The 25,428-nt window shown below is 33.6% G+C and overlaps 5 protein-coding genes across 8 annotated transcripts; 2 read left to right on the top strand and 3 right to left on the bottom strand.

Annotated features, from left to right (window-relative positions):
* Positions 1 to 48: 48 nt before the first annotated feature.
* PEK (pancreatic eIF-2alpha kinase) lies at positions 49 to 7,554 on the bottom strand. Its single transcript, XM_066391367.1, has 10 exons — positions 7,196 to 7,554; positions 7,008 to 7,128; positions 4,594 to 4,744; positions 4,062 to 4,537; positions 3,669 to 4,009; positions 3,331 to 3,618; positions 3,138 to 3,278; positions 2,514 to 3,087; positions 651 to 986; positions 49 to 601 (listed from the first exon to the last, which is right to left on the bottom strand). Exons 1-10 carry the CDS (start codon positions 7,312 to 7,314, stop codon positions 449 to 451), a joined length of 2,700 nt encoding a protein of 899 aa, XP_066247464.1. The 5' UTR covers positions 7,315 to 7,554; the 3' UTR covers positions 49 to 448.
* A 1,909-nt stretch (positions 7,555 to 9,463) lies between these two features.
* LOC136409679 (protein N-lysine methyltransferase METTL21D-like) lies at positions 9,464 to 10,346 on the top strand. Its single transcript, XM_066391354.1, has 3 exons — positions 9,464 to 9,828; positions 9,885 to 10,074; positions 10,125 to 10,346. Exons 1-3 carry the CDS (start codon positions 9,593 to 9,595, stop codon positions 10,344 to 10,346), a joined length of 648 nt encoding a protein of 215 aa, XP_066247451.1. The 5' UTR covers positions 9,464 to 9,592.
* Tace (ADAM 17-like protease Tace) lies at positions 10,100 to 16,389 on the bottom strand. Of its 2 annotated transcripts, none has more exons than XM_066391348.1 (9): positions 16,225 to 16,389; positions 15,937 to 16,176; positions 15,477 to 15,598; positions 14,919 to 15,419; positions 14,713 to 14,860; positions 12,964 to 13,199; positions 12,705 to 12,907; positions 12,414 to 12,652; positions 10,100 to 10,927 (listed from the first exon to the last, which is right to left on the bottom strand). In XM_066391348.1, exons 1-9 carry the CDS (start codon positions 16,280 to 16,282, stop codon positions 10,467 to 10,469), a joined length of 2,208 nt encoding a protein of 735 aa, XP_066247445.1. In that variant the 5' UTR covers positions 16,283 to 16,389; the 3' UTR covers positions 10,100 to 10,466. The 2 variants fall into 2 exon arrangements, with proteins under 2 accessions (XP_066247445.1, XP_066247446.1); XM_066391349.1 differs by lacking the exon at positions 14,713 to 14,860 and adding an exon at positions 13,424 to 13,562.
* A 1,089-nt stretch (positions 16,390 to 17,478) lies between these two features.
* On the top strand, positions 17,479 to 23,857 carry LOC136409676 (mothers against decapentaplegic homolog 4-like). Of its 3 annotated transcripts, XM_066391351.1 has the most exons (10): positions 17,480 to 17,702; positions 17,850 to 18,131; positions 18,186 to 18,524; positions 20,993 to 21,109; positions 21,185 to 21,358; positions 21,408 to 21,620; positions 21,674 to 21,923; positions 21,976 to 22,144; positions 22,558 to 22,696; positions 22,751 to 23,857. In XM_066391351.1, the coding sequence occupies exons 2-10, from the start codon at positions 17,867 to 17,869 to the stop codon at positions 22,960 to 22,962; spliced, it is 1,878 nt and encodes a 625-aa protein (XP_066247448.1). In that variant the 5' UTR covers positions 17,480 to 17,702; positions 17,850 to 17,866; the 3' UTR covers positions 22,963 to 23,857. The 3 variants fall into 3 exon arrangements, with proteins under 3 accessions (XP_066247447.1, XP_066247449.1, XP_066247448.1); XM_066391350.1 differs by having other exon boundaries at positions 17,479 to 17,702; positions 22,558 to 23,857; XM_066391352.1 differs by lacking the exon at positions 20,993 to 21,109 and having other exon boundaries at positions 17,479 to 17,702; positions 22,558 to 23,857.
* LOC136409678 (phosphoglycerate mutase 1-like) lies at positions 23,843 to 24,994 on the bottom strand. The gene is made up of 3 exons (XM_066391353.1): positions 24,784 to 24,994; positions 24,197 to 24,694; positions 23,843 to 24,141 (listed from the first exon to the last, which is right to left on the bottom strand). Exons 1-3 carry the CDS (start codon positions 24,881 to 24,883, stop codon positions 23,972 to 23,974), a joined length of 768 nt encoding a protein of 255 aa, XP_066247450.1. The 5' UTR covers positions 24,884 to 24,994; the 3' UTR covers positions 23,843 to 23,971.
* Positions 24,995 to 25,428: the final 434 nt, after the last annotated feature.

Here is a 25,428-nt window from a genome sequence, read left to right as displayed (position 1 = left end):
GACATGATGTTATGTTGAACTGGCAATTCACTAATTGAAGTACTAACATAAAAAAGTATTTTCTTTATTGCATAAGTCTAAGTAAAATGAAAAGGAATGAATATACAGTACTAACCAATAAATTCATAGGTAGTACTATAATAGGCTAATATTTAATAGTAAGAGAAAATGGAGCACTTGCTCCTGTATATTGTATCACATCTTGATATTGCCTTAAACCTATTTGAACAGTCAAAAACAATACCTAAAAATAAAACATTTGCAAATAATGAAATTTGCAATCACAGCTCTTCCAAGTCGATTGGAAAAATATAGTTTCCGCCTCTTTGAAGAAAAAACAGCAATATCTCGATAAGTACGTTTTGTAGCTTACACGTAATAACAGAGCCAACTGTGGATTTCTAACTGTTTCGTTTCCAAGGAGGCAGTTGTTACAATAAAGGAATTTTTAATGCGAATGGAAATTTTTCAGACTAAAGTGTTGATCGTCGGACAGACTATTATTGATGTTGTTAGTAATCAAGGGGTCTCTAGCTCGAATTCCTATTGTAGTCAACCTCTTGTTTGGATCGTCATCCAGCATATTTAAAAGCAGTGAGTGCTAGAATTGCCCGATTAGTTTACGTTAATACAACTCGACCCGGACTTACTTCTGCAGGATATTTTTCTGCAAATCCTGGAGGGAATTTTCTACTTTTAACATCAGTCAAAGTCTTAAAACGTTCCATTGCAGTGGAAAATGGCACAAGCAATTCAAACAAGATAATTCCCAATGAATATATGTCTACTTTGTAGTCATATATACAGCCTTTTGACTGCTCTGGACTCATGTAGAGTGTAGTTCCAACTTCTTTGGTATGTCCCTTAGTTGAAGTGCTCCCTGGTCTTCTAGAGTAATCTAAATCTATGGCGCTTTCGATGTCTTTTACTAGGCCAAAATCTCCTACTTTGATTTGGCCGTCCAAAGAAAAAAATATGTTGCTAGGCTGAAAAATTAACGTTTATAGGGTTTCATTAAAGGTGCAACCAAAGCTGTCACTAATTGAATTACTTTTTACGAATAAGTGTGTTAATAATGGTGATTAATAACCGAGACATATTAACACACGTATTGATTATAACATTTTTCCGTCAATTGCACCGCGAAAATCCAAATAGTACTATTAAAATTATAGACATCTCTACTTTAAATTTAAGTCACTCTGTAAGTAGATTTGCACTTCAGTTTAAGATTGGAAATTCCTAAGTAAAAAAATTGAAACTCTCAGAAGGGACAAAAGGATACAGTTCAGATGTTAAGCATTGGTGTTGTGATTGGTTAGAGAAATAGTAACATGGTATATTTCCGATTGAGTATGATGGACTAATCACATTTGGTGGAACATAGCCGTACGATTGTAGAATTTACTTTTTTAATTTAATTTACCTTTTATACTTAGAAAAGGTATACTTTATTGAAGTCGCTAGAAGCAACGATTTCTGAGAAAAACGCATGTAAAACTGATGATGCATGTAAATTAACTTAAAATTATTTCCTGTTAAAAAAAGTGTTCAAGTTTTTTAAAAACAATTATTACTAAAGATAAAATATAAATAATAATTAACAAAGAAACAACAACAAAGAGAAATAAAATTAACTTATGTAAGTTTTTGATTTAATTTTTTTTTCATTTAATTTGCCATCACAGTAAATGTTCAAAATGTTCACCATTTTATATATATTTTTTATTTTTAAATAAATTCAAGTGTCAAAATGTCAATTAAAAAACATAGCCAACTAAGATATTTACTTAAAAGTGATAACGCAGATGTACGGCGCATTAGAATTATGCGTTTTTCTCAGAAACCGTTGCTTCTAGCGACTTCGATAAAGTATACCTTTTCTAAGTATAAAAGGTAGGAAAAAAGATTTTTCAATCCCAAAATGACATACACTATGGCACAAAAAAGTTACAGAGGTTTAAATGTGGCCTAAAGGTCGCTTGTGGTGCCCTCTAGAAAATACAACTAAATGGTTAATAAATTTGAATTTGGCAGTCTAAAACACCCTCAGATACGAAATTTCGTGAAATTAGCTCAAAGGAATCGAAAGATATTAAAGAAAATGAGATTTATTTTTTCAACTTTAACACCCTGTAACTCCGTGATTATCAACTTTTGGACTGAAGCAAATTTAGTTAAATCGACTTATTTTGACTTAAATAATCTGCGGTATCATTTTGGCCACGCAATTCGAGAACACCCTATATATATTTCTAAAATCGTAATATTTAGAAGTTACTACAAAATATAGTATATTATCTAAGTCACCTGATAATGTATAGGTACAGTGTTCCTAATTTATCGTACAATTACATTCTGTTATTGTATCTCTATTAATAACAACATCAAGGTCACATCTATTTACTAACACATCATACAAATATCACAGATAATAAATTTTGAATTATAAAAGATGACTAATGAGTGATATATCTTTGTTTTTATGAAACCTTTTGTAGAAAAAATCTTACCTTAAGATCCCTGTGAATTAGCTTGAGTAAATGCACATATTCCACCGCATCCAATATTTGTAAAAATATCTGCAACACATCAACATACTCCCTCTTCTGATGCAAATTCAACCATTCTTTTAAACTCTCTTTTTGACAGAGTTGCATCTGAATATACAGATATCTTGGAGGCTCTACAGAGATTACAGGAACTGTATTGCTTTGAGTCAGATCCCATGAGTGATGTTTCCTTCCAGGTCTCTTCCAATCAATTTTTTTCTTTAAATGGTTAGTCATATGTAAAGCCTCTTTCGCTATTATTGTCTCATTTCCAATACTTTGTTCCATACTTGAATTTTCCTCCAAACTCTTAGAGCTCTCAAATACAATGAAAGAATCGTTTCCCGTATTGTTAGGAGATTCATCATTTTCAAACACGACAAATGAATCATCGCTGATTTCACTATCTTTGTCGGTATCAAAACTGGGATCACTAACAGTCGCTAATGGTATATCTATACTCACAGACAATGATTTGACTCTTTTTTCTCGAGAAGTGGTCTCACTAAAAGTTGTCTTCTCAGAAAGTGATGGTCTATAAATACATTATACAAAATCTTTATTAAAACAATCAAGAACACTTACTCAATCCAGTCTTTATCATGTTCTTGTTCCCATCCCAAAGGTGGATGTTCGACCCAGGAGGAAAAATATCTGATAATATTTTTATGCTCCAATTTGGCTAATGCTTTAACCTCTCTCATCACCCTCTCCCGAGACATCTCCCTAATTCCATTCATATTGTTAATTATGTATAGAAATTGCAACAATCACTTACTTATTGGGAAGAGTAATTCTCTTAATTGCATAATCACAGTCATCATGCCTGTGCTTGACTTGAAATACTACTCCAAAGCCGCCTTTGCCCAGGCATTGAATCAATTTGAAATCATCCATAAACCTGGAACTAAAGCCTTCAGAGCTTTTCTCTGAAATCTGCCTTTCCATTCGAGTAATTTCTGCTTCTACAGGTTTTTCTACAATGATAATCTCTTGATTTTTGGGACTTATCTTATTCCAAAATCGGATAAGCACAACTGAGATGATCATGAAGAAAAATTCCTTGCTACAAATAATTTTGTTCAGACAATATGGAGAAAATACTTTTAAACTTACTAATATCTGCCATAACCACTAAAGAAAGAGAATAAGCCAGAGTACAACACCTCTTCTTCAACAATTACAGGATCAATAGTTGAACTTTGGTTTTTGTCACAATGAGCTTGATTCTTTTCCTCTAAATCATGTTCTGTATATAAATAATAACCATTCCCATTAACATATTCTGAATTATTTAGAACTGATATTGCAGTTGAGTCATCTTCAGTGGACTGGGCAGAGGCAGAGACTGGTTTCCAAGGAATTTTTGTAATACTGTTACTTTCTGCAGGTACTAATTCTGTATGGTGACCTCCATGCAATAGGGCTTGCATTTGGATGGACTCATGAATATAAAGCTGTAAAACAGTAATCAGTTAATCCGCGAATGTGATCAAAATTAAATTTTACTTGTTTCTTATGCATTCCAATATAAATTGAAGGTAAAACGTTAGCAGGCACAACAAGTCCTGGCATATTCTTTGGTTGGAACAAGTTAACTTCATGAAGTTTAATGCCGTCCCACTTCCAAACTCTGACAATAGGAGAATGGAATTTGTACTGCCAGGTAGATTCCTCCATATTATCTTTTATAGATGAAACAAACAAAAGGCCCTCAGGGATGATAGCACTGATATTTGAATCAAAAACTTTAGTGTCTATGCATGACACTTGGGGCAATTTAATATTATGAAGACCCACACTGAAATTCCATCTTTCATGCCCTGTTCTAGGCTCAACAGCCCTAATAGTTTGAGTACTCCTCTCAACTACTACTACATCATCCATTTCTTCTTTTTGATGGTTTGAACACTTACTTTGTGTACATTCATACAAAACTTTGCCACTGTTGAAGCCCACACCATAAGTTCGGACTTCAATTCCACCTAAAAAACATGAATTAGTACTACAAATAACAATAGAAAACATAAAACAATCATGCCTGCAATAACAAGGTCATCTGAATAGCGAAATGAAGACCTTAGTAAAGTTTCTGCTGAAATTGATATAGGATCAATGGTGCTTCCATCAAATTTGTACAGAGTCCCTGTTAGGGAAGGAATTATTCTTATCCATTCTCCATTATTGGTAAGCTACAAAAGGAAAGTAATAATTATATAGACGTTGTTTTGACAAAAGGGTGTAAGGAATTTTTAGTATAAGTAGCCTTTTTTTCGAGGAAAGTCACCAAACGTTCTAATAATGACTTCACTTTTTGAGTCAAAACTATATTTTTAAAACATAATTTCATATTCCAATGACTTTTTAATCCTTTACCAAGTCTCCTGATTAGAACAAACAAGATGTAAATTTTGAAACCGAAGTTACAGAATATTTTCCATGATAAACTCAGTAACTGCTTTGTTTCTAATAATACCTCCAATCAGTATAGAAGTCTTTGGATAAGAATTATTTGTGTTGAAAAAAGCAAACTGAGCAATTTATAGTTATAAAAAATAATTTAAATTTGAAAGGTTTCTTTGTATTGTATCCATTCTAGTTAGGAATTCTTTTGCTTGTTTGCACTCAATAAAAAATAGTTTAGTTGATTTGTAAATTAGACCTCTTCAGTTCTTACTTTCTTATTTATTGCTGCATGTATTATCAGCAGGAAGTAAGATGATTTGCAAATATACGAATTCTCCTTTTATTTACATAATTTTAATATAACAGAAATGTTAGAATTTTGCCTGATGTTCCAGTGAGGATTGATGACTTAATAATCTTTTTTAATACGTTGACTCCGTAAGATGCGGATCTGCGTTTTGTCGCAACTTGTCTAGACACGACAGACGTAGATCCGCATCCCAGTTCCAAAAATTGTCAAATCAATTAATTTGGCCATATATACTATATGTTGAGAAATTGTGGTCATACAAACCCTTTATGCCCAAAAGTCTATGTCGCATCTAAGGCGTATATATACTATGGTGATTCGCAGTCAACGTACTAAGTTCAGAATGTCAAGTTGTTTATTTATGCACTACATGGATTTAAGAGTAGCATTGCTTTCAACACTAAAGAAATTTGATGGTTGTGTACATAAAAACATAATCTCAAACATTACAATATAGATCTAGAGAAATAATGGGGAAGAGTAATGGAGTTTGTGTGAATATATACTATATGTCTGAGTGGATTGTTCATTTTTTTTAATATTTAGTGTGGGAATATTGATTCAAACATAAGCATGGATTATTGGAGCGGTGGAATTACATACACTATTATCAGTTGAAACTCACTAACAATAACATTCAAACTTTACTATGGACTCAGAAGACAATTTCCAAAAGTGATAGTTTCAGTGATAAATCTGTTCCTCTGTTCAGAAACTAAGAAAAAATTATTATAAAACCGAAAAATAACAGAACTAAAATGTATAGAATGTGAGTATGTAAAATATGTGTAACACTGAAAATTTTTCTTGTCAATCTTTGAAAAATTACAGTTTTTTACACTAGCCATGTTATCATTTTGAAAGGTTGCTTTGAACTAAGTGATTGGAGTTAAATAATTGTACCTAATTTAACCTGTTTTGTTTTTAAATTTAATTTTCTATATTGATAATTTCTCTAAGTAATACTTGTTACTGTGTAGTTTCTTTTTATGTGTCTGTGGCTGACATCTTGTTTGGGCATAGTTAACAAAGACCTGTGTGAATTGGTTTTTGGTAAACAATTGTTTTGAGCCTTTATAAATATTTTTTGATTAAAATATTTAACAAAGGAAGTTACTTAATTTGTCCTTTCTTAATCACAAATTTTATAGTAGATTCTTTTGAAATTGAAACAATTACCTAAGTTCATAATGTCATGTTAGTGTTTTTAATTTAATTTAGTGTGTTCTCTAAGATTTTTAAGCTTATTTTCTGACAACTCAAAATGTATCAAGTGGAACATTTCTGAATAAAATATTAACCTCAAAACATATCAATATTTGATTTGGGGCTAAACATAGTTTTTAATTTTTCTAAAAAATTACTAGAATATTTAATATAAGAATTTATATTTCCTAATAATATAGGACATTGAACAAAAATTTAGATAGTTTCAAATCAAGGTGAGACACCAATGACCTAAATATTGCCAATTTTGTGTAGCAATCTACAAAGAGTTGTAAGTCTCATACTCTCTTATGAGTAGAATGTTGGACGCTGCATTCCTTTCACAAAATTATGAACGCATCGTAAGATTTTTCATTGTTTGTAAATTTAAAATTTAATACTAGTAAATTGAATATATGGAGGACCTTAGAGACTTTAAAAAACCATGAACCCATTTTTAACCTTTTTAAAACTTAAGCTCTTTTGTCACAACACCACTAAATATATACAAATGTCATTACAAAGAAACTCACCTCAAGTTTATGTATGTTTGAAATGAGTAAAGGACCAGGGCCAGTTTCGATTTCCCATGAAAGGTGACCAGTTGAGTTTATGGCAGAAAGCTTTCCATCTAATGTACTAACCAAGAGTGCTCTACAAAAATATAAAAGGTCATTTAGACCTTGAAGTAGAACAAATTTGTAGTGATGTAAAACATTACCCCGAACCATTTTTGCTAGGACAATACGGCAATGATGGTACACTGTTGGAATTTGAAGCATTTACAACACTACACATAATTTTGAACGTAATCAATCCAATAACTAGTTTTTGCCACATTTTTCGACTCTTGTTCTACATTTTTCGGCTCCAAACGAATAAACAAATATCGCTCTTGAAAAAATTAAGACAACTCACAACAATTTCAACCGTCAACAATAAACACGTTATCACTACTCAAGACATGCGCAAACGAACCGGCATTTCCTACTTCCAACATGGATAGTATAGATGTTTGAGCGCACGTTGCCAAATTGATACATTTTCCTTACAATTTACGTAAATTAGATACAACGGAATAAGTGGGAAAGATAAAATGAACTGTAGGTGATTTTGGTTGGCGAGTGGTCCACGTTTGGCTCGTCAAATTGGTATCATTTTTCCCTATTTAACCGACTGAATAGAATGAAGAAAAAACATTCCAATTTGAAATACCAGACGTCCATCTATCACCGGTCAAAATCGCCTCATGTCCAGATTTTTTTGTTTCTCGCTACTTTAGAAATCGAATATCCTAACGTCAATGTTTTCCATGTAGTTATCATACAAACACTTAACTTTTTAGGATTAACGGACTAGCGTGGGTACTTACACCCGCTCAATAAACTATCGCTTTCCCACGGATACGTGTGTTATCTAATTGGAATATTTCCAAATTTTATTAAACAGATTTATTTACATTTATGATCTTCCTTCGGATCCATTCATCGGATTATACGGCATTTTTTGGACTTTTGAATATTTTGCTGGAGATTAGAGCGGCAACAGTGTATACATTCCTTAGCCCATGCTTATCAACAAGTTTGTGCCTGCTCGTGAGCTTAGTTGCATACCTGTTTAACAGCTAGTAATGGGTATTTTTACCTGACATTTATTGACGTAAAATTCCCGGAAAAATTTCTTTCATAAATTTTTCTGGAAAATTTCTTGACAAAATATGAAAATTTTAAAATTAAGTAACAGTTTAAGTAATCTCTTTAAATCGTCTCGTTTGCAGCGATATCAAAAAATATAAGTCACAGATCTGGCGCGTCTGGTGTTTGGTACTTCTAAACATATGCTTTTCCCATGCTTAATTGACTGCGAACATCGAAAAATTGACAAATCTAGTAGTCACACATCAATAAAATGACATGATTGACAAGTTTGACAAGCACAATACAAATATTTCCATATTAGGCAAGGAAATTTCCAGACTTGGAAAACCTCAGGTTGAAAAATTTCCACCTTTACATCTGACATGTAAATCTATATGTTCGAAACGAAGAACCAACGAGAAACTATTGTTTACCTCCCTTTGCTCTATCTATCCATTTTATTTCCATAAAAATATTAATTAAATGAAAATCACTGATATTATTCACGAAAATAACATCACAGCCAATAAGCTGTTCTCAAATTTTTAAAAATAAAGGAACGATAAAGTTCCTTTCCTTCGTCCGTAGCTCGCCATTCATTTTCATTATCATATCTTAAAAATAATCGAACAGTACGAGAGTATATGCCACCAGTATTACCTCCCTACTTTTCAACTTGAAAAACTCATGCCATATGAGATACGAACAGATGAAAACATGAATACATGCTATGTTTTACAAGCTAAAATAATAATTAGAAGTACCAAAACCCTACCCATCCACTAATGGCAGACCACTGGTTGTCTCGTGGGACCCATCAGGATCTGCCTTTCTGCAATATTCTTCTGCCATACCTTTTAGAGGCAAAATAAAATAAAACCTCTTGTAGGTGAATGAGTTGTGCTAAGCCAGAGCCGTATTTAATTAAAAGTTATGACTATCGCAAATCAGTACAGAGCAATAGAGCTCACCACTGATTTAAGTACCCACAAGGCGACACTACCGTACTTCTCTGTTCAAGTGTAGAAAACATACTTTATACAGCAGTACTCTACGCAACAATCTATACGCATGACACTATTACTATAAAAGAAAGATACCTTTAGTAGCAAGAGAAGTACCATATGTACTATAGATGGCAGCATCGTGCATTCGCTCTAAGTAAATTTGACCTTAGCTGCGAATTATCCAAAATCTGGAAAGAGAGCAACTGCAACACAATTTTTTATTCAGGGAGTAAAAAATTTATTTAGGGGATGAAAAATATGTGGACCGTAGTAGGTACTTCATTATAAACGTGCATGATCATATTTATGATTGAGTACCCACCTCAATCATAATATGAACATAACCAAAAAGTATACACTTTAATGTATGTATACAGCTTATTTACGAAATTCGAGTTGATAGTGACACATTAATTCGGATTAGAAGTGCCTTTTGTAGTACCTATACATTTAAATAGTATTATAAGCTAAATCATGGGAAATAAAGAATATTTTGTAAGAGAATTTGATATCGATGTATTAAACACATCACTAAAACTATATCAAAAAGTTGAGGGAGACGTCGGATGTGTAGTATGGGACGCGTCAATAGTGTTAGCCAAATATCTCGAAGAACTTTATAAAAAAGATTGTCAAAAGTTTAAGAATTTAAACGTTGTAGAATTGGGGTCTGGAGTAGGTTGCGTGGGCCTTACTGTGGCCTGTTTGGGGTAAATTATTATCTAATCTAGCAGTCGTGATTATTGTTCACAGATATATATTGTAGATCAAATTCGTTGTTAACAGATCTAGAGGAAATACTGCCTTTATTGAAAAGAAATATTGAAGTTAATTATGAAAATATCCGTTTAAACAACGGTTCTGCAACCGCTGTTTGTTTGAATTGGGGCGAAACTAAATTTCAAGAAGCTCCTCCCGACCTCATTCTTGTGGCCGACTGCGTTTATTACAAAGAGGTGATTTTTAGTACAACGACAAAACAAGGGTTCATTTATTTTTATTGTAGTCCATTGACAAACTAGTGGACACCCTAAAAAATTTGTCTGGTTCAAATACAAAAGTTTTGATGAGTCATGAGATGAGAGAGAGTCAACAGCAGCAGGATTATTGGAGTTACTTTTATGAACGTATCACCAAACACTTTAAAGCTCACTTTGTGCCTTTAGAAGATCAAAATGAAATATTTCGAAGTAGTGATATTCTTGTGATTGAACTTACACCTTTATAAAAAAAGTCAATGATATTAATTCACACAAAACCTTAAATATTTTTAAATAAAGATAATATACAAAATACTGGTTAAATACTAACTGGTAACAAATTTTAGTATCACAAAAGTAAGGAATGACTATTCTGTAGATCTTGCAGGAGATGGATGTTCAGAGGCGCTCATATTAGTCTCTTTTTCTCTAGGCTTTGGTACTCTAAGCTTAATAACGTTTTTCACCTTCTCCGAGCTATGTATCAGGTCTTGTTTGCTTCTCCAATTTGCGCGCTTCAGCTCCTGTTTTCGACGCTTCTTATCCACGTAACCGATAATACAACTGGCGGGAATCCAAAGCACCGCAGTGATTAGAACTACAGTGCCTACGATGTTATCTCGCAAAAATAATAACACTTTATTTATGTTAATGTCTTCAATTATGTCCCAAAATCGTTCCACGACATCTTGAACAGTTTTTTCGCAATTTCCATTGTTACAAAATCCTTGAATGCAGGGAGTACCATCAGCCAGAATGTCAGCCGAGTCCACAGGGGAACAGGTCTCATTGATGCTTGACCTGCAGCATCTCTTACAAGCGTTTTCAACTGCAAATATACAAAAAATAAATCGGTGATCAAATAAAAAAATCTTTAGACTGCTTTAGAACACATTTGTTTAATTTATTTTAGGTATAGTATTGTGTTTCTAAACCGTTCTAGATGTTTTTTTATTTTATCGCAGGTTATAATATACAGGTATCACCAGTTCAGGTGAAAACATAGGGATTGTGCAAGTGAGAAAAGGACTGTACAAGATTTAATACGCCTCTGACAAAAACTAACGAAGCGAGTTGAGGAACTAGCGGTTGAAGTAGGCGAAATTAGTTCAATGTTTTGTTAGATCTCTTACCGTTTCAGAATTTTTACTAATCTAAATTCTAGTGATGGATTGAGTTAGTTTTAAACTTTTAATGATTGAAAAATTATTATATATTTCTCCGTTACAGCATAACTTAGTTACGGCATTTATGAATATAATGATCTGAATCCACTTTGATCTTTTTATGATCTTTTGATGGATCCAAGATCAAGTCAACGACACTGGTTATAGCCTCGAAACGAAATAGAATGATACCGGAAACTAAATAAATTGCACAGGGCAGATAAAGCATATAAAGAATTTTGATTTTAATGCGCAGAATCTTTTTTTCATTTGCTTACTTTACTTCTTTTTGTTCTGATATTAAAAAAAAAAACTATTGCTAAGAAAGGAATACTAATCTAAATATTGAAGTGAAGATGTCAGCCGGACTGACTCCACTCAATTTGTTGTTGGTCTTTGTCTGAGACATATTAAAAATTGCACGATCCTTCTCCCACTTGCATAATTCCTATGTTGCCACTTTGACTGGCGATACCAGTATAAAGTATCGTTGTAAATATCCCCCCCCCCCCTCCTTAAAATTGCTGTTGGGTGTTTCACTTCAACATTCTAGAAATATTTTGCATATCATATACTATTTAGATTTTTGACTATTTCTAAACTGTTGACGTTTGAAATATTACCTTTTTGTATTTTCAATGCCTGGGAGTTTTGAACGATTAAAGTTACAAAAAAATGGATTTCACTTTCTTATTTTAACTTTTCAAGACGAAACTAAATGTCAAATTTGACAGAATTACAAAATGTAATATCTGTCAAACTACGAAAAATAATATACGAGATAAATTTTGAAAATTTAATATACGAATGTCGAATCCATTTTGTTCTAAATTTTACCGTTAAAAACTTAACTACAGTCGTCGAAAGCGTAAAATGGGTCATATTTATTATAATCAGTCGAAAATCAGAATACGGTATCTATGAAAGAAATTTAAGCGAATCTTAAAATCCGATAATAGAATATTCCGTCTAAAAAATAATCAAGTTAATACTCAGCTATAATTTGGCATTGTGTAACTTTGACTTTCACGCTGAAATGTAGTATTTGTACAGTAGTTACTTTATACTAAGCTTAAATTTTCCATTTTACAGGGTTCATTTACGTTCTATATGTATACACATTCAAATAATAGAGCTTTGTCATCTTACTGATGTCACACATGCAGCTCTGCATTTTTTGGGTTTCACAGAAGGGTATACATTTGCCGGCATTGCATTTCCCCCTTTCTTGGCAATCAGTGTCATCGGCCATTGCAGGACTTCGTGGACAATCAGACGAGCGCCCCGTGCATCGCGATTCCTCTTCGCAAGTTGCATACTGTGCTTCGCGACATTTAACGCCGCTACGCATATAATGACAATTTTGACAACAAGGGGAATTTTTATCGCTGCAAATGTATCACTTAGAAAACTACCACTAGAAAATGAGAACTATTTTACCTGCAAACTGCGTTAGTACGCAACTTGCAATCTTTATCGCAGCAGGCATCATTGTCTTCAGTACCCAAAAGTCCCGCGTCGCATTCTTCATCGCCTTCCACCCTCAAATTCCCGCAGAAACTTTCCTCCGGCTCTGAGAAACACTTCTCTGATTTAGCTAATAATACTTTCTTTATAGACCTTAAGCTGCATGGGGAAAACCTCTAAAATGTAAATAGATAGTTCGAACGAACTTCAGGGCATTGTTTTGCTATTCAACCTTGTTATTAACGTCATATCCACTGACACTATACGTGTACATTAAATAGGAGCCTCCCTGACTGGCACTGGGAGAACATTCAGGAATATCAGGGTCATGTTCAGAACCCCAGTTGTGACCAAACTCATGAGCGGTAACCAAATCCGCCTCACGGGTTATAACTCTTTGGCCATAATGATTTCTACTGGAGCTGAGGCCAGAATTAAGATAAAGAGTGTAGCCATTCTTGAAATACTCTGAAAAGTATGTCTTTTAAATGTGCTCAGAACAAACGAGTATCGAAACAAGCCGAAACCCAAATTAGAATATAAAAATCAATAAAGCAAATTAAGAATCTACAAAAGGCAAACGATACTAGTTAAAAAGTCACAACTCAAAATTTCAGCTATTTTGAAAACAGAAATTAATAATAACTCTTAAAAATAAAACTGCAAGGCATTTTACAAAATTAACGCTGTACCTGGAGTACAGATACCACCAACGGAATTCCTTCTAGGTGACCCCACATAAGCTAGCCCCAAAATGCCTCCTTCAAACTTAAGATCAGTAAAAAGATGAGCTAAGCAGAAATCCTTGTGCGTGAATTCCCTACTAAATACCTTCCAGCAGCATTGAAGATAATTAAAATTGTTTTTATTAGTTTTGGCAGATTTTGTAACCTTTGAGTTGTATTACTAATACTAAGGTAAAAGTACCTAATGCCGATCAATTCCAACGTGATACCTTATTTGTATTTTATTACTTTTAACCCAATTATAAAGGAAGCGGAGCGTGCGATTATTTTTCAATTAAGCGATAAACTCAATAAACATTTTACATTTACAGAATATGTCAAGGTTCGTCATATAAGTTATACTAAGATTGGAATGCACCAAACCTTATTTTACGAACATTTTTCTGGTGTACGTTGTTGATTGATATCTCAAGTTATATATATTTTTTACAGACATCTCGTTAAATCCTCAAAAGAGAACATATTTAAAGTTATTTAAAAAAAATACTGTTGGTTTACAGGAAATTTATAAGATATTACTGGGGATTTATAGTGCGCAGTTAAAGTCTGTTCCCCCTGTTAGTTTCAACAAAACGAATTGACATATCAATTTAACAAAACCACACATACAATTAAATGACAGACACAAAATATAATAAAGCATTAGCTCATATCAAAAACACAGCACCGGGAAAAGACAAAATAAAATGTAATATTCTGATAAGCATAACTGGAAATTTCACGATCGCACACTGAACTAGCTGAACAACTGTTTAATAAATATCACAATTCCAGAAACACGGGAACATAAAATAATAATACCATAGATAAAACGATGACATGATAATGACGTCATTTTTTATACGAATTGGTCATTGATGGAATGACGTCGAAATAACGTTATAATGACAGGATATACATTTATATTCGAATTGATATAAGCTAGTGATTCAATATTAGAAAAAAATACTAAAATCAAATTAAGTGGTAAAGGTACCACTGAGCGCGCATCTTCATGTTGAGCATGTTATACAGTACAGTCGAGCGTCCTATACTATTTAATCAGGCCAATCCGCTGAGACATAAACAAGATAGTCAACTTAAACATAAAAAAAGATTTAATGTAATTAAAGGGACGAACGTTATCTTAAGCAGACCAGTAATAGGCTCTTTTACCTTAGCATCAAATAAGAGCATACCCATCACCCATCAAAGCAACCCCAATATAAGCGAAATATAATAAAAATAATAATAACCATTACTACAAATGCCTCCTTGTGATCTAAGTCTTGGCGAGGCTATGTAAGCTAGTCCTAATACTACAGAATTGCGAGCTTTAAATGTTTGATGAGTAAAGAGGTGTGCTAGGCAATAATTTTCTTCTTGTTCCGCTTTAGAAAACTCCTTTAAAACATTAAATACTTATTGGTTATTACTCTACAATTCAAAATTAACCACTCACCTCCAGCAAATTTCTGACATCCCATTTTTCACGGACCATATTATAATGGGCCTCTTGAGATTTTATTCTAGTGGGTTCACTATGAACTACAATCTTCTTAATGACGAACCCCATGCCTTTAAAACCATCCACTTCTTGACGATCTTGCCAGTTAGTGTCATTATATATTTTGTGTACTCGATCTATTAGACTTATCAAGTAGTTAATTGTGGTTTTGGTGTTACTTCCACCCATTTCTTGAAAAAACCTATAATCAGCCACCAAAAGTAAAGGACAACGAGTCTTTGTAAATTTATATTGGTCATATTGGTCCAACTGTCTTTTTTCTATATGATGTGTACTATTATCTTCAAATTCAGTCCCTTCTTTAACATAAGCACACATTCGAGGGTTTGGATAATCCACTGGTAAATTTTCAGGGTCCCAGCTAAATTTTATATCAGACTGCTTATATGTTATCATGGTTTGATTGTCATGTCCTGGTATATGACGCCAGGAAGGCTACAGTTTTAAATTCTACTTGAGTATTCTTTAAGTCACTAAGCAATTATATTATACCTCTATATGATAAATGTCATCAGGCATATGAATATTTCCTGTCAAAACACCCTCTTCTATGTGCATGTTCACATGTGAGTTTGATTCTCCAAACACTCTGCCTTCAAAGAAACTGTCATGATCTAAAAATGTGAAAGAAAAGTCACATAGATTATTTTTCAAGTTATTTGAAAAATTTAGTGTATGATGTCTAGTACAAGACTCTTTCAATTGTATGCCATAACTCTTTTAAAAATCAGAACAATGAAGGATGATTAACCCTTAAATGGTTTGACATCACCTAATAAACTATGTACAGAAAGGTTGATTTAGTGCACTGATTATAAGTAAAAACTTTTTTAACTTTTATTATTTATTTGGTCCTTGTTAATCAATATAGTGTTACAGATGATGCAGCACTGATAGCATAAGGAAATTGATACTGGACCAGTTAAGAGTTAACTCAATAATGGGAGCTCACCTATAGGAACATGAGTTTCTTCTCCATCTCCATTAACTGCATAAGCTTTGAATTTTGAATGCAATATACTTCGCTTTGGTGACAATATAAGGCGGAAGTCCTTCCCATGAGTATTAAGATGTACTTCCTTGATTTTATTGAAAGGGTGACTGCTCTCCTGCAGACCCCTTTTCACTATTTTATGTGTCAGATCATTTGCATGAATAATTTGAAAATATTTCAGGTTTTTATGGATTGATCCTGGAATTCTAATGTAGAACAAAGAATTTTGGACGTTACAGCACTCACCCTTGGCTTGGATAAAGTGAAGGAATATTACTAGGTATAAAGCTAAGGTAGTATCCATTGTTATGACAATAAAGTGATTAGCAGCATTTTTGTTGTTAAGTTAATTGTTAATTAATGATTAGAGCTATCCGATAGCCAACGGAACATAAAACAAATTAATTAGTATTAGATTATTTATTTTGGTTATGGAATGGAAAAGCTAATCAGCTGATGAAAGCGATATTAGGCCTTTTCGGAAACGATGATCCGAATCGGATTAATTCCTAGGAGCTGACTCTCAACCAATCGGATAGGCTGGCTGTCATAAGGGATTAATGCGATTGGTTCAAAGTTGGCTGGTAAAGATCAATTCAACCCCGTTCATCTTCCTCACAAATGAATGAGAACCAAATATTACTATTGTTGTGCAGAATAAGAAACAAACAAGACATTGTTCGTACAATTTGACAACACTGAGTGAAGTTTCTGGCTTGTTTTCATGGGGAATTCCGGTATAAAAGAAGTGCGCACTGAGTGCGGCAGTACGATCGCTGAATGCTAACTGCACCTCTTTAACATGTTCACTTTATAGTTGAACAAGGATAATGTCAGCCAAAAATGTTGGCCATAGTGTTGCACCAAGTGCTCGATGCTGCGGGTGTCCGAAAACGCCATTAAAACCAAGAAGCAATTAAAAATTACACTGGAGCTAATTTTGTAGATTTACAGTTCACGCAGTAAAATAAATATTAAAATTCAGCGAGTCGAAAAAATCATTTTCCAGATGTCTAATGGCTATTCAAGCTTAAGTTGGACCTTTAAAATTAATTTTTCTTAAACTAACTTATGTATGTTTAAGCCAAAATTTTGTTAATATGCAAATATTTGCAGAAAAAATTTAGTTATATACTCTGTTTTTGTTTCATTTTTTTTGTGTTAAAAAACAGTGGCGTACACGACAGTTCTGACTAAAAAGAAAGAATAAAAATTAAGATACTCTGACACATGCTAGTGTTAATATGCTAAGGTCAAATCTCGAATTGGACAGCTTCGACTTTTTGAGTCAAAATTTTTTATAATGTAAATATAATGTCATTGAATTTTTCATTTTTTGGTTCAAAACATCGAAGTTGTTATATTTAAATTTTTACCTTCTAATAAAAACACTGTATTATTCATATAATCGGAGATAAGCATCATTGAAATCGATCTGATAGATATAGGGAGGCGCTACTTACGCAGGTTTTGTTCGCTGGACGCTGCCTTCTGTCATTTTTGCTCATACTCACGAAGACCCATCATGGTGTCTAATTAATTTTTCATTATTTCATAACAGAATCTCCGTAGGTTCAAATTCAAGGAAAAGACTTGTATCTCAGAATACAGATAAGTTTGAATAAATAAGTACAGTTACAAAATTGAGTGGGATACAACTTTTCCAGAGATCGTCAGTTTTAGTTAAAGATAAACTAGGGTTATGTCAGTAAAGAGAATCAGAGGTAAGATTTCTTAAAAATTTTCGAGAAATTAGAATTGCTTAAATATCAGGATGAATTCTTATTTGTTCTTCGAATGTCACAAGTTAATTTCCTTATCCTCTGATAAGTTAGATATTTCTTTATTTCTTTACACATATTCATTTGCAGTTATTCAATAATCGAAGATGTCAAGCCTTTCAACAACAAACGCTCCATCTTCAGCTGATGCTTGTCTAAGCATTGTACATAGTCTAATGTGTCACAGACAAGGGGGAGAAAGTGAAGGCTTTGCCAAACGTGCCATTGAATCTTTAGTAAAAAAGTTGAAGGAAAAGAGAGATGAATTGGATTCCCTTATAACTGCCATAACCACTAGTGGAGCTCACCCAAGTAAATGTGTCACAATTCAAAGAACTCTGGATGGTCGATTACAAGTGGCTGGAAGGAAAGGTTTGCTTTAAAAAACTATTTGTTTTGATTGCATTTTCAATTAACACTTTTTAGGTTTCCCCCATGTAATTTATGCCCGTATTTGGAGGTGGCCAGATCTGCACAAAAATGAACTAAAACATATTAAATACTGTCAGTTTGCTTTTGATTTAAAATGTGATTCTGTGTGTGTCAATCCCTACCACTATGAAAGAGTTGTTTCTCCAGGAATTGATTTGTCTGGTTTGACATTGCAAGCTGGAACACCCCGTATGAAAGATGAATATAGTGCAGGCACCGTTTCAGCTAGTACCATGGATGTTGATGGTGATCTTGGAATGGGGGTTTCGCAGACAATTCAACACCATCCACCACAACAGAATTTTAGTTTGGGAACATTACAGTCTCCAACAAGTAAGTGCTAGAGTCAGCTAATTAATTAGTAAACTTAGAATGTAAATGTTATTTAAAAAATCGTTTGTTTTGGTGATAAATGAAACAAAGTTTAATCTGATAAAACCTTTTTCTTCCGAAACCTGAAAGTGAAAGTAAGTTAATATGTGGATTTTACAAATTAAAAGATAGCACATATTATATGAAGTCACTTGGAACAGCATAAAATCTAAATCTTATTTAGTATTAGCTATTTTCTTTATAAAATGTGGGTGCCCAAAAATTTTTTTTGTGAAGTCAGTTTAATAAGTAACAATTAATATTAATAATAAAAAAGCAAATCTATTATACTGAACACCATTCTTCAAAAATCATGGGATCTCAACACCCTATAAAAACAACTACTTTTTATGAACATACACAGAAAACTAGAATCCAAATTTTGGCAAATCAGAATTGACTAGCAACAACTAATCAAATTTAACAAGTTCACATGGACTTTGATTACAAACATTTAAGGAGCAATACTATATATGCTGGTATTTCATTTCAATGCATAGAACAGAAAATTAATCATACCACAATTTTGATTCCATTCTCAGTGACTTGGTCTAGATTAACCTTCTATTCTTTAGGGTTGCCATGCATCCATTATTCTAATAGATAGTCCAATTTCAGGCTGTCAGTTTTGTTTAATCCATTATGTTATGATTATTTCTTGAATTAAGTTTCGTCAGTTCATTTATCAATCACCAATTTCAATTAGAAAACACTACATAATAACATCAATATATTATGATAATCCAAGAATCCAAATTTTAGTTGTTTTTACTTTTAGCAGTTGAACTGGCATCTGTGATTATAACGTATAATTTTTAAGAATAATTTTTGTTTTTATTAGACTGGAGATACTCTTATGAATGAAGGAGAGAAATTGACAAATTTAATGGATTTCTCTTTAAATTGGTTAGCAAAATATGGCAACCCTATTACTGTTGAAATATCAAAATTACAACTTTAATTACATAATACAATCCTTTAAGTTACAAAAGAATAGGATCTCTCAGAAATATTGGTGCAGATTAATACATCATAAATGATAATTCCCAAATTCTGAGAGACTCAACAAACTTTATTAAACATGAACATAACAATAAACAATTCTAGAATTATTAACCAACACATTGAACTACTTAGAATACTATTTGCATTAGACTTTTTCACTACAACCTCTAATACTCAAACTTCCTATTGTCGCTTTCTTATTGTACACCCTTATACAGTATTTTTCACGACACTAGCGATATGAAGGAGCATATGCTTCCGTGCATTTCCATCTATAGTATACAAAAAACGAAATAAACATAGTGAAGATCAGCTGTTGTACTGCATGAGCTCTGCAATGTTACCGGCTTACTTTTAAACAACCAGGTTGTTTAATTCTTATTTAAAGTTTGTTATCAAAATTATTTCAAATAATTTTTCTTTTCAAATTAAAATAAGAAAATAAATACAACTCTTAAACGTGAAACAATCATATGTATTAAAATTTTTTTTAATAAAGCCAGCCGGTAACATTGCAGAGCTCATGCAACACGACATCTGATCTCCACTGTTTACTTCGTTTTTTATGTACTATAAATGGAGATACGCGGAAGCATACACTCTTTCATATCGCTAGTGTCATGAAATATACTGTATATCCGCCGACTGCAAACATGAGATAGTTCCAGAACGATTTGGAATCGTTTCAAACTACAAACATGCAAAGTATGCGAGGTTATATGGGTACCTCCGATTTGAATACCTAGGCGGGTGAGACTTCACGTAAAGGAGGCGAATTTGGGATAACTCCCAATGCAGTATTTCTAAGTTGTTAAATTTTTCCCTAGATTTAAGGAAATCTTAAACTGACAAGATAATCTGGCCTTTGTAACAGTACAATAATTTGTAGCAATATTTCTGGGGTGCCTTGGAGAATAAAATAAAAATAATCCAAAAAATATCGGTTATTACTCAACTAGAAGAGATTCTGTGCGCTGCCGCAGTTAAATATTTAGAAGTCTATTATTGTCAATGCACATGCTCAAATTTGAACTTGCTATTTGAGTTGCTTGCAAAATAGGGCCTTGCATCTTACATAATATAATTTCTTGGCAAACTTACTATTATAGCTTGAAATTCTTTGAGCTTTAACTAGTTGTAGACTTAGAAGTCGAATTTAGAAAAGTTGTTCAGGGCTTGACACAGAGTCTTACAGTAGCTATATCAATAGAATGTGAAAATATTTATTGATATTACTATGTACAAGGACTGATTAAAATATTACTCATAATTGCTGCATGTTATTTCAGAAAAAAAACTTCTGTCTCAACTATACACAGGTAGTTTATTATTTGCAGTTAACTGTAGTATGCAGGTATAATGCAAATAAATACTTTTTATTAAAATTTTCGTTTGGCATGTTTTTCTTTTCATTATCATGGTAGGTGATCCTGGAATGTATAGCCCTTCAAGTAGGGGACTTTTGGGTCCTGCAATGCCAAAAATCGAAGGTGGACCAGATCCCACTCGGTCTAGTTGGTTGCCTCACATGCATATGCCTCGTAAGAATTTTTCTTTAGCATGTCTTCTATATGCTGATATAAAGATCTCTCATATCACCATTTTTTTCTTTAAAGGTCATCCAAGCCAAAGTCAGGTATCTGGAACTGTAATAAGCACCCAGCAAGCTGGTACTTCAACTAGTGTCATGCATAATTCAGCAACACATAACAGTGCAGGGCAATTTTATGCTAATGCCCAAACGCCATTAGGCTCGGAAAGGTCTCAAGAAACAATTACTCAGACTATTGGTATGATTCAAAGTTTCGATTTTGGCATAAAAAAAAACTATATTTTCAGCAAGTAACTCACCAGTTTCACCTCACCTCCAGCAAAATGGTTTTAATGGAACTAGTGGAAGTGCAACTGCTGGCAGTACTGTTCCCAGTGGTGCTCAAACGGTTACAACGTTGTCCCAAACATACACTGGCGGAACATGGACTGGCTCTAATACTCTAACATACACCCAAAGTATGCAACCGCCCGACACTAGGAATCATCATAATACTTATTGTTTGTTAATTTAAATAATAGTAACCCATATTTGTCAAGCTCCAATTTTATAGGGAACCAACAATCAAATCAATTGGGTACTGACATAAACATGGGGGGTTTGCTGTCCTCACAGCCTGCCCCAGAGTTCTGGTGTTCAGTGGCATATTTCGAGCTAGACACTCAAGTAGGCGAAACATTTAAAGTGCCATCAAACTGCCCTAACGTAACAATAGATGGATATGTGGATCCTTCAGGCGGTCATCGATTTTGCTTGGGAGCGCTGAGTAATGTTCACAGAACTGAGCAGAGTGAAAGAGCAAGGTTTGTATAATAATCCTCGTCATTAAGAGAACTTATAATTGATCTATTAAAGGCTCCACATTGGCAAGGGAGTACAGCTTGATTTGAGAGGAGAAGGCGACGTGTGGCTGCGTTGCTTGAGCGATCATTCGGTCTTTGTGCAAAGTTACTATTTAGATAGAGAAGCTGGTAGACAACCAGGAGATGCTGTTCATAAAATATATCCAGCCGCTTATATTAAGGTATGTTAAAAAATATTTTTAAAAAAGTCATATATTTCTAAATTTTCCTTTAAATTAAGTCGATCTTTAATGTTAAAAGTTACAATGATTTTGTAGACCAAGCATATCATGTCCATTGATCGCAAATTTAAAATAAATGACGTAAAATTATTATTTCATTCTAACATACATTAACCGGGATCCAAACTGATAAAATACAGTAGACGGTAACGATGCAGTGACAAGAAAACGGAATAAAACTCATTAGTCAATTCAATCACATATCATATATTTGTATGTATACTATATTAATATTGTCAACTCGATAGGCAAACAATTAAATATCTTAGCAGAAAGAGAATTCAAAACCGTTCTCAATGCAGTACCTACTAATTTAAAAGGCTATAACATACTTTCTTTTATATTTTACAAAGGTTTTCGATCTACGTCAGTGCCATCATCAAATGACCACTCAAGCCCAAACGGCTCAAGCCGCAGCTGCCGCCCAAGCTGCTGCGGTTGCGGGACATATTCCGGGGCCCCATTCTGTGGGAGGAATAGCACCTGCTATAAGTAAGAATTCTGTTTTTTTATATGTCTTTATGTTCTCATCACAATGGACAATAGGCCTTTCAGCCGCAACAGGTATTGGGGTGGACGACCTGAGACGACTTTGTATATTAAGACTCAGCTTTGTTAAGGGCTGGGGCCCAGACTATCCCAGGCAATCCATTAAAGAGACTCCTTGTTGGATTGAAGTTCATTTACATCGAGCCCTTCAACTTTTAGATGAAGTTCTACATACAATGCCCATAGATGGACCTCGAGGAATTGAGTAAACGTTGAATTTGCACATTCGCCAATATTTAGAGCGGTGCAATTTTGTATGTTTCGCAATTTACATTTAGGGTAGATACTGTACATACAGCAAAGTATTGGCTTGAGGTTTTGACTTTTCTCATTTCTATGGATATTAACTTTTATTATTACTGAAAATCAAATGACAATGACAGGCAACAAGCCGTTTTAGTTACTAACAACAAAAGCCAAATTTGCACACGATTTTGACAGTGTATGACTATGTGAGCTGTGATAAATTCTTACTAAGTTTATATTTATTTAAATTTATATGAAGTAGACATTCAGCTAATCAACTTTTTATTGAACTTCCGGGTAAGGTAGGGTATGTAAGTTTTTAATATTATGTAATTATGCTAAAGGCCTAGATTTAAGATGTACCCTTCAGGAGTTGCCATTCTTGCCGCACATAGGTTCGAAGACTGCGGTGAAAATCTATTTTACCGTACGATGTACTCAAATCTGTTCAAAAAATATATCTAGTTGCAAAATTCCTTTAAAGGATATTTTTTTGCAATTACTTTACTTTTTCAACATGTGTTTATATAAAAGTAAAGAGTGATCATTAAGAAACCTTAAGTAAGCGTTAAATTATCAGAGACATGTCTTGGATAAATTCACGTCATCTTTTGTCAATAGCAAACGGTTTAATCAACGCCCTACGTTTACGCTTTATCGCTTATTGCGAGTTTCTTTTTTTAATGGTCACCAGCATAAATTATATGAGAGTGGTTGTTTTGAAGATGTAAAGCTTGTTCTGTCTGTATTGGCACCATATGTGCTTTTATTCTAATTTATTATTTTATTTATGTACATATTTAAAAGACAATTTATAAATCTTAGAATTTATGAAATAAAGTATTTCTCAAATGCCCATTACACTTTATTATCATTGATTACACTGCACAAACTTCACTTTACAACAAAAATAATAAATTAATTTCTTACACTGCTATCAACAAAAATGATAACATTAAACTTCTTATTATCTTATTTTTTGGCCTTGCCCTGTGCTGCAACAGCTTCCATGGCTTTCTTTACAGTTTCAGGGTCTCCCAAAAATTCCAAGCTCTTAATTGGCTTCAGATTTTCATCCAAAGTATAAACAAACGGAATTCCAGTGGGCAGATTAAGCTGCATGATCTGATCATCAGTCAGCTCTACAAAAACAATCCTTTACAATTTCAAATAAATAGTTCACTACAAAAGATGTACCATCTAAATGCTTTACGATCCCCCTCAAACTGTTTCCATGAGCAGCGATAAGAATACTCTTGCCAGCTTTTATTTGTGGAACAATAGTTTCATTCCAGAATGGGAGTGTACGCTGGATAGTTAATTTCAAGCTTTCAAATTTTGGAAATTGATCTGGAGCAGGCCCTTCCGCATATCTGGGATCCTTAACAATAGTGTTGTAGTAAGGATGGTCTGGCTCCATAGGTGGAGGAGGAATGTCGAAACTTCGGCGCCAAATTGCCACTTGTTCATCTCCATATTTTTCTGCGGTTTCAGCTTTATTGAGTCCAGTTAGACCGCCATAATGCCTTTCGTTTAGTCTCCAAGTTTTGACTACGGGAAGATCTGTCTGTCCTATTTCCTTCAATATTGCCTGAAGAGTGTTCTGAGCTCGCGTAAGCACTGAAGTATATGCAATATCAAAGTGGTAACCGGAATTTTTAAGAGCGATGCCTGCGCTTGTTGCTTCTTGCTTTCCTACGAAGTTTTAGGGGGTTGTGTGAAATAGTAGTGGGCATTTGGATCATTTGCCGGGAAGGTCAAACAAAGGTCGAACTGACATTTACCTTTTTCACTTAAATTGGCGTCAAACCAACCGCAAAAGAGATTTTTCTCGTTCCACTCTGATTCCCCATGACGAACCATCACAATTTTATACGGCGACATTTTCCAATTTGTAGATTTCCCTTTAACAATTCAAATAATTACGGCAAAATAAGCCGAAGCCGCAAAAAGATCGCTGGAATGCTAGAGTGTTATATAGATATTTTATCGTATCATCGCAGCCGAATATGCGCGAGCTATTCAAAAGTAATGGCAACAATGCATTTCCCTTAGACGGTAGCTTCCACCATAACCGTATAATAACCGTTTATATTTTTAATATTAATTTTAATAATTGCCTGCCGTTTGAAACCAGGTAAAGTGAGCAAACGGCTTTATTGCGTTTGAGAAGATGGAAATAAGTGGTTCAATAATTTAAACATCCAACAACGGCCATGACACACCACGCTTTTGGCACCATAATGTATTAATATACAGTGTGTTTTTTTAAAAGGTTCCCATCCTAATAAGTTCAGAACGAAAATAAATACTGAACTACGGTTTGTTAGGATTTGAAAGGTTATAAGGGGGAACATTTTTGGCAGCAATAGTAATAATATTACGCATAGATTTTCACCCCCAGACATTCCAATTTCAGAATCTTAAAT

Source organism: Euwallacea similis, chromosome 6 (genome assembly GCF_039881205.1).
Source record: "Euwallacea similis isolate ESF13 chromosome 6, ESF131.1, whole genome shotgun sequence".
Taxonomy (NCBI): domain Eukaryota; kingdom Metazoa; phylum Arthropoda; class Insecta; order Coleoptera; family Curculionidae; genus Euwallacea; species Euwallacea similis.
This window is presented reverse-complemented; position numbering and strand designations above follow the sequence as displayed.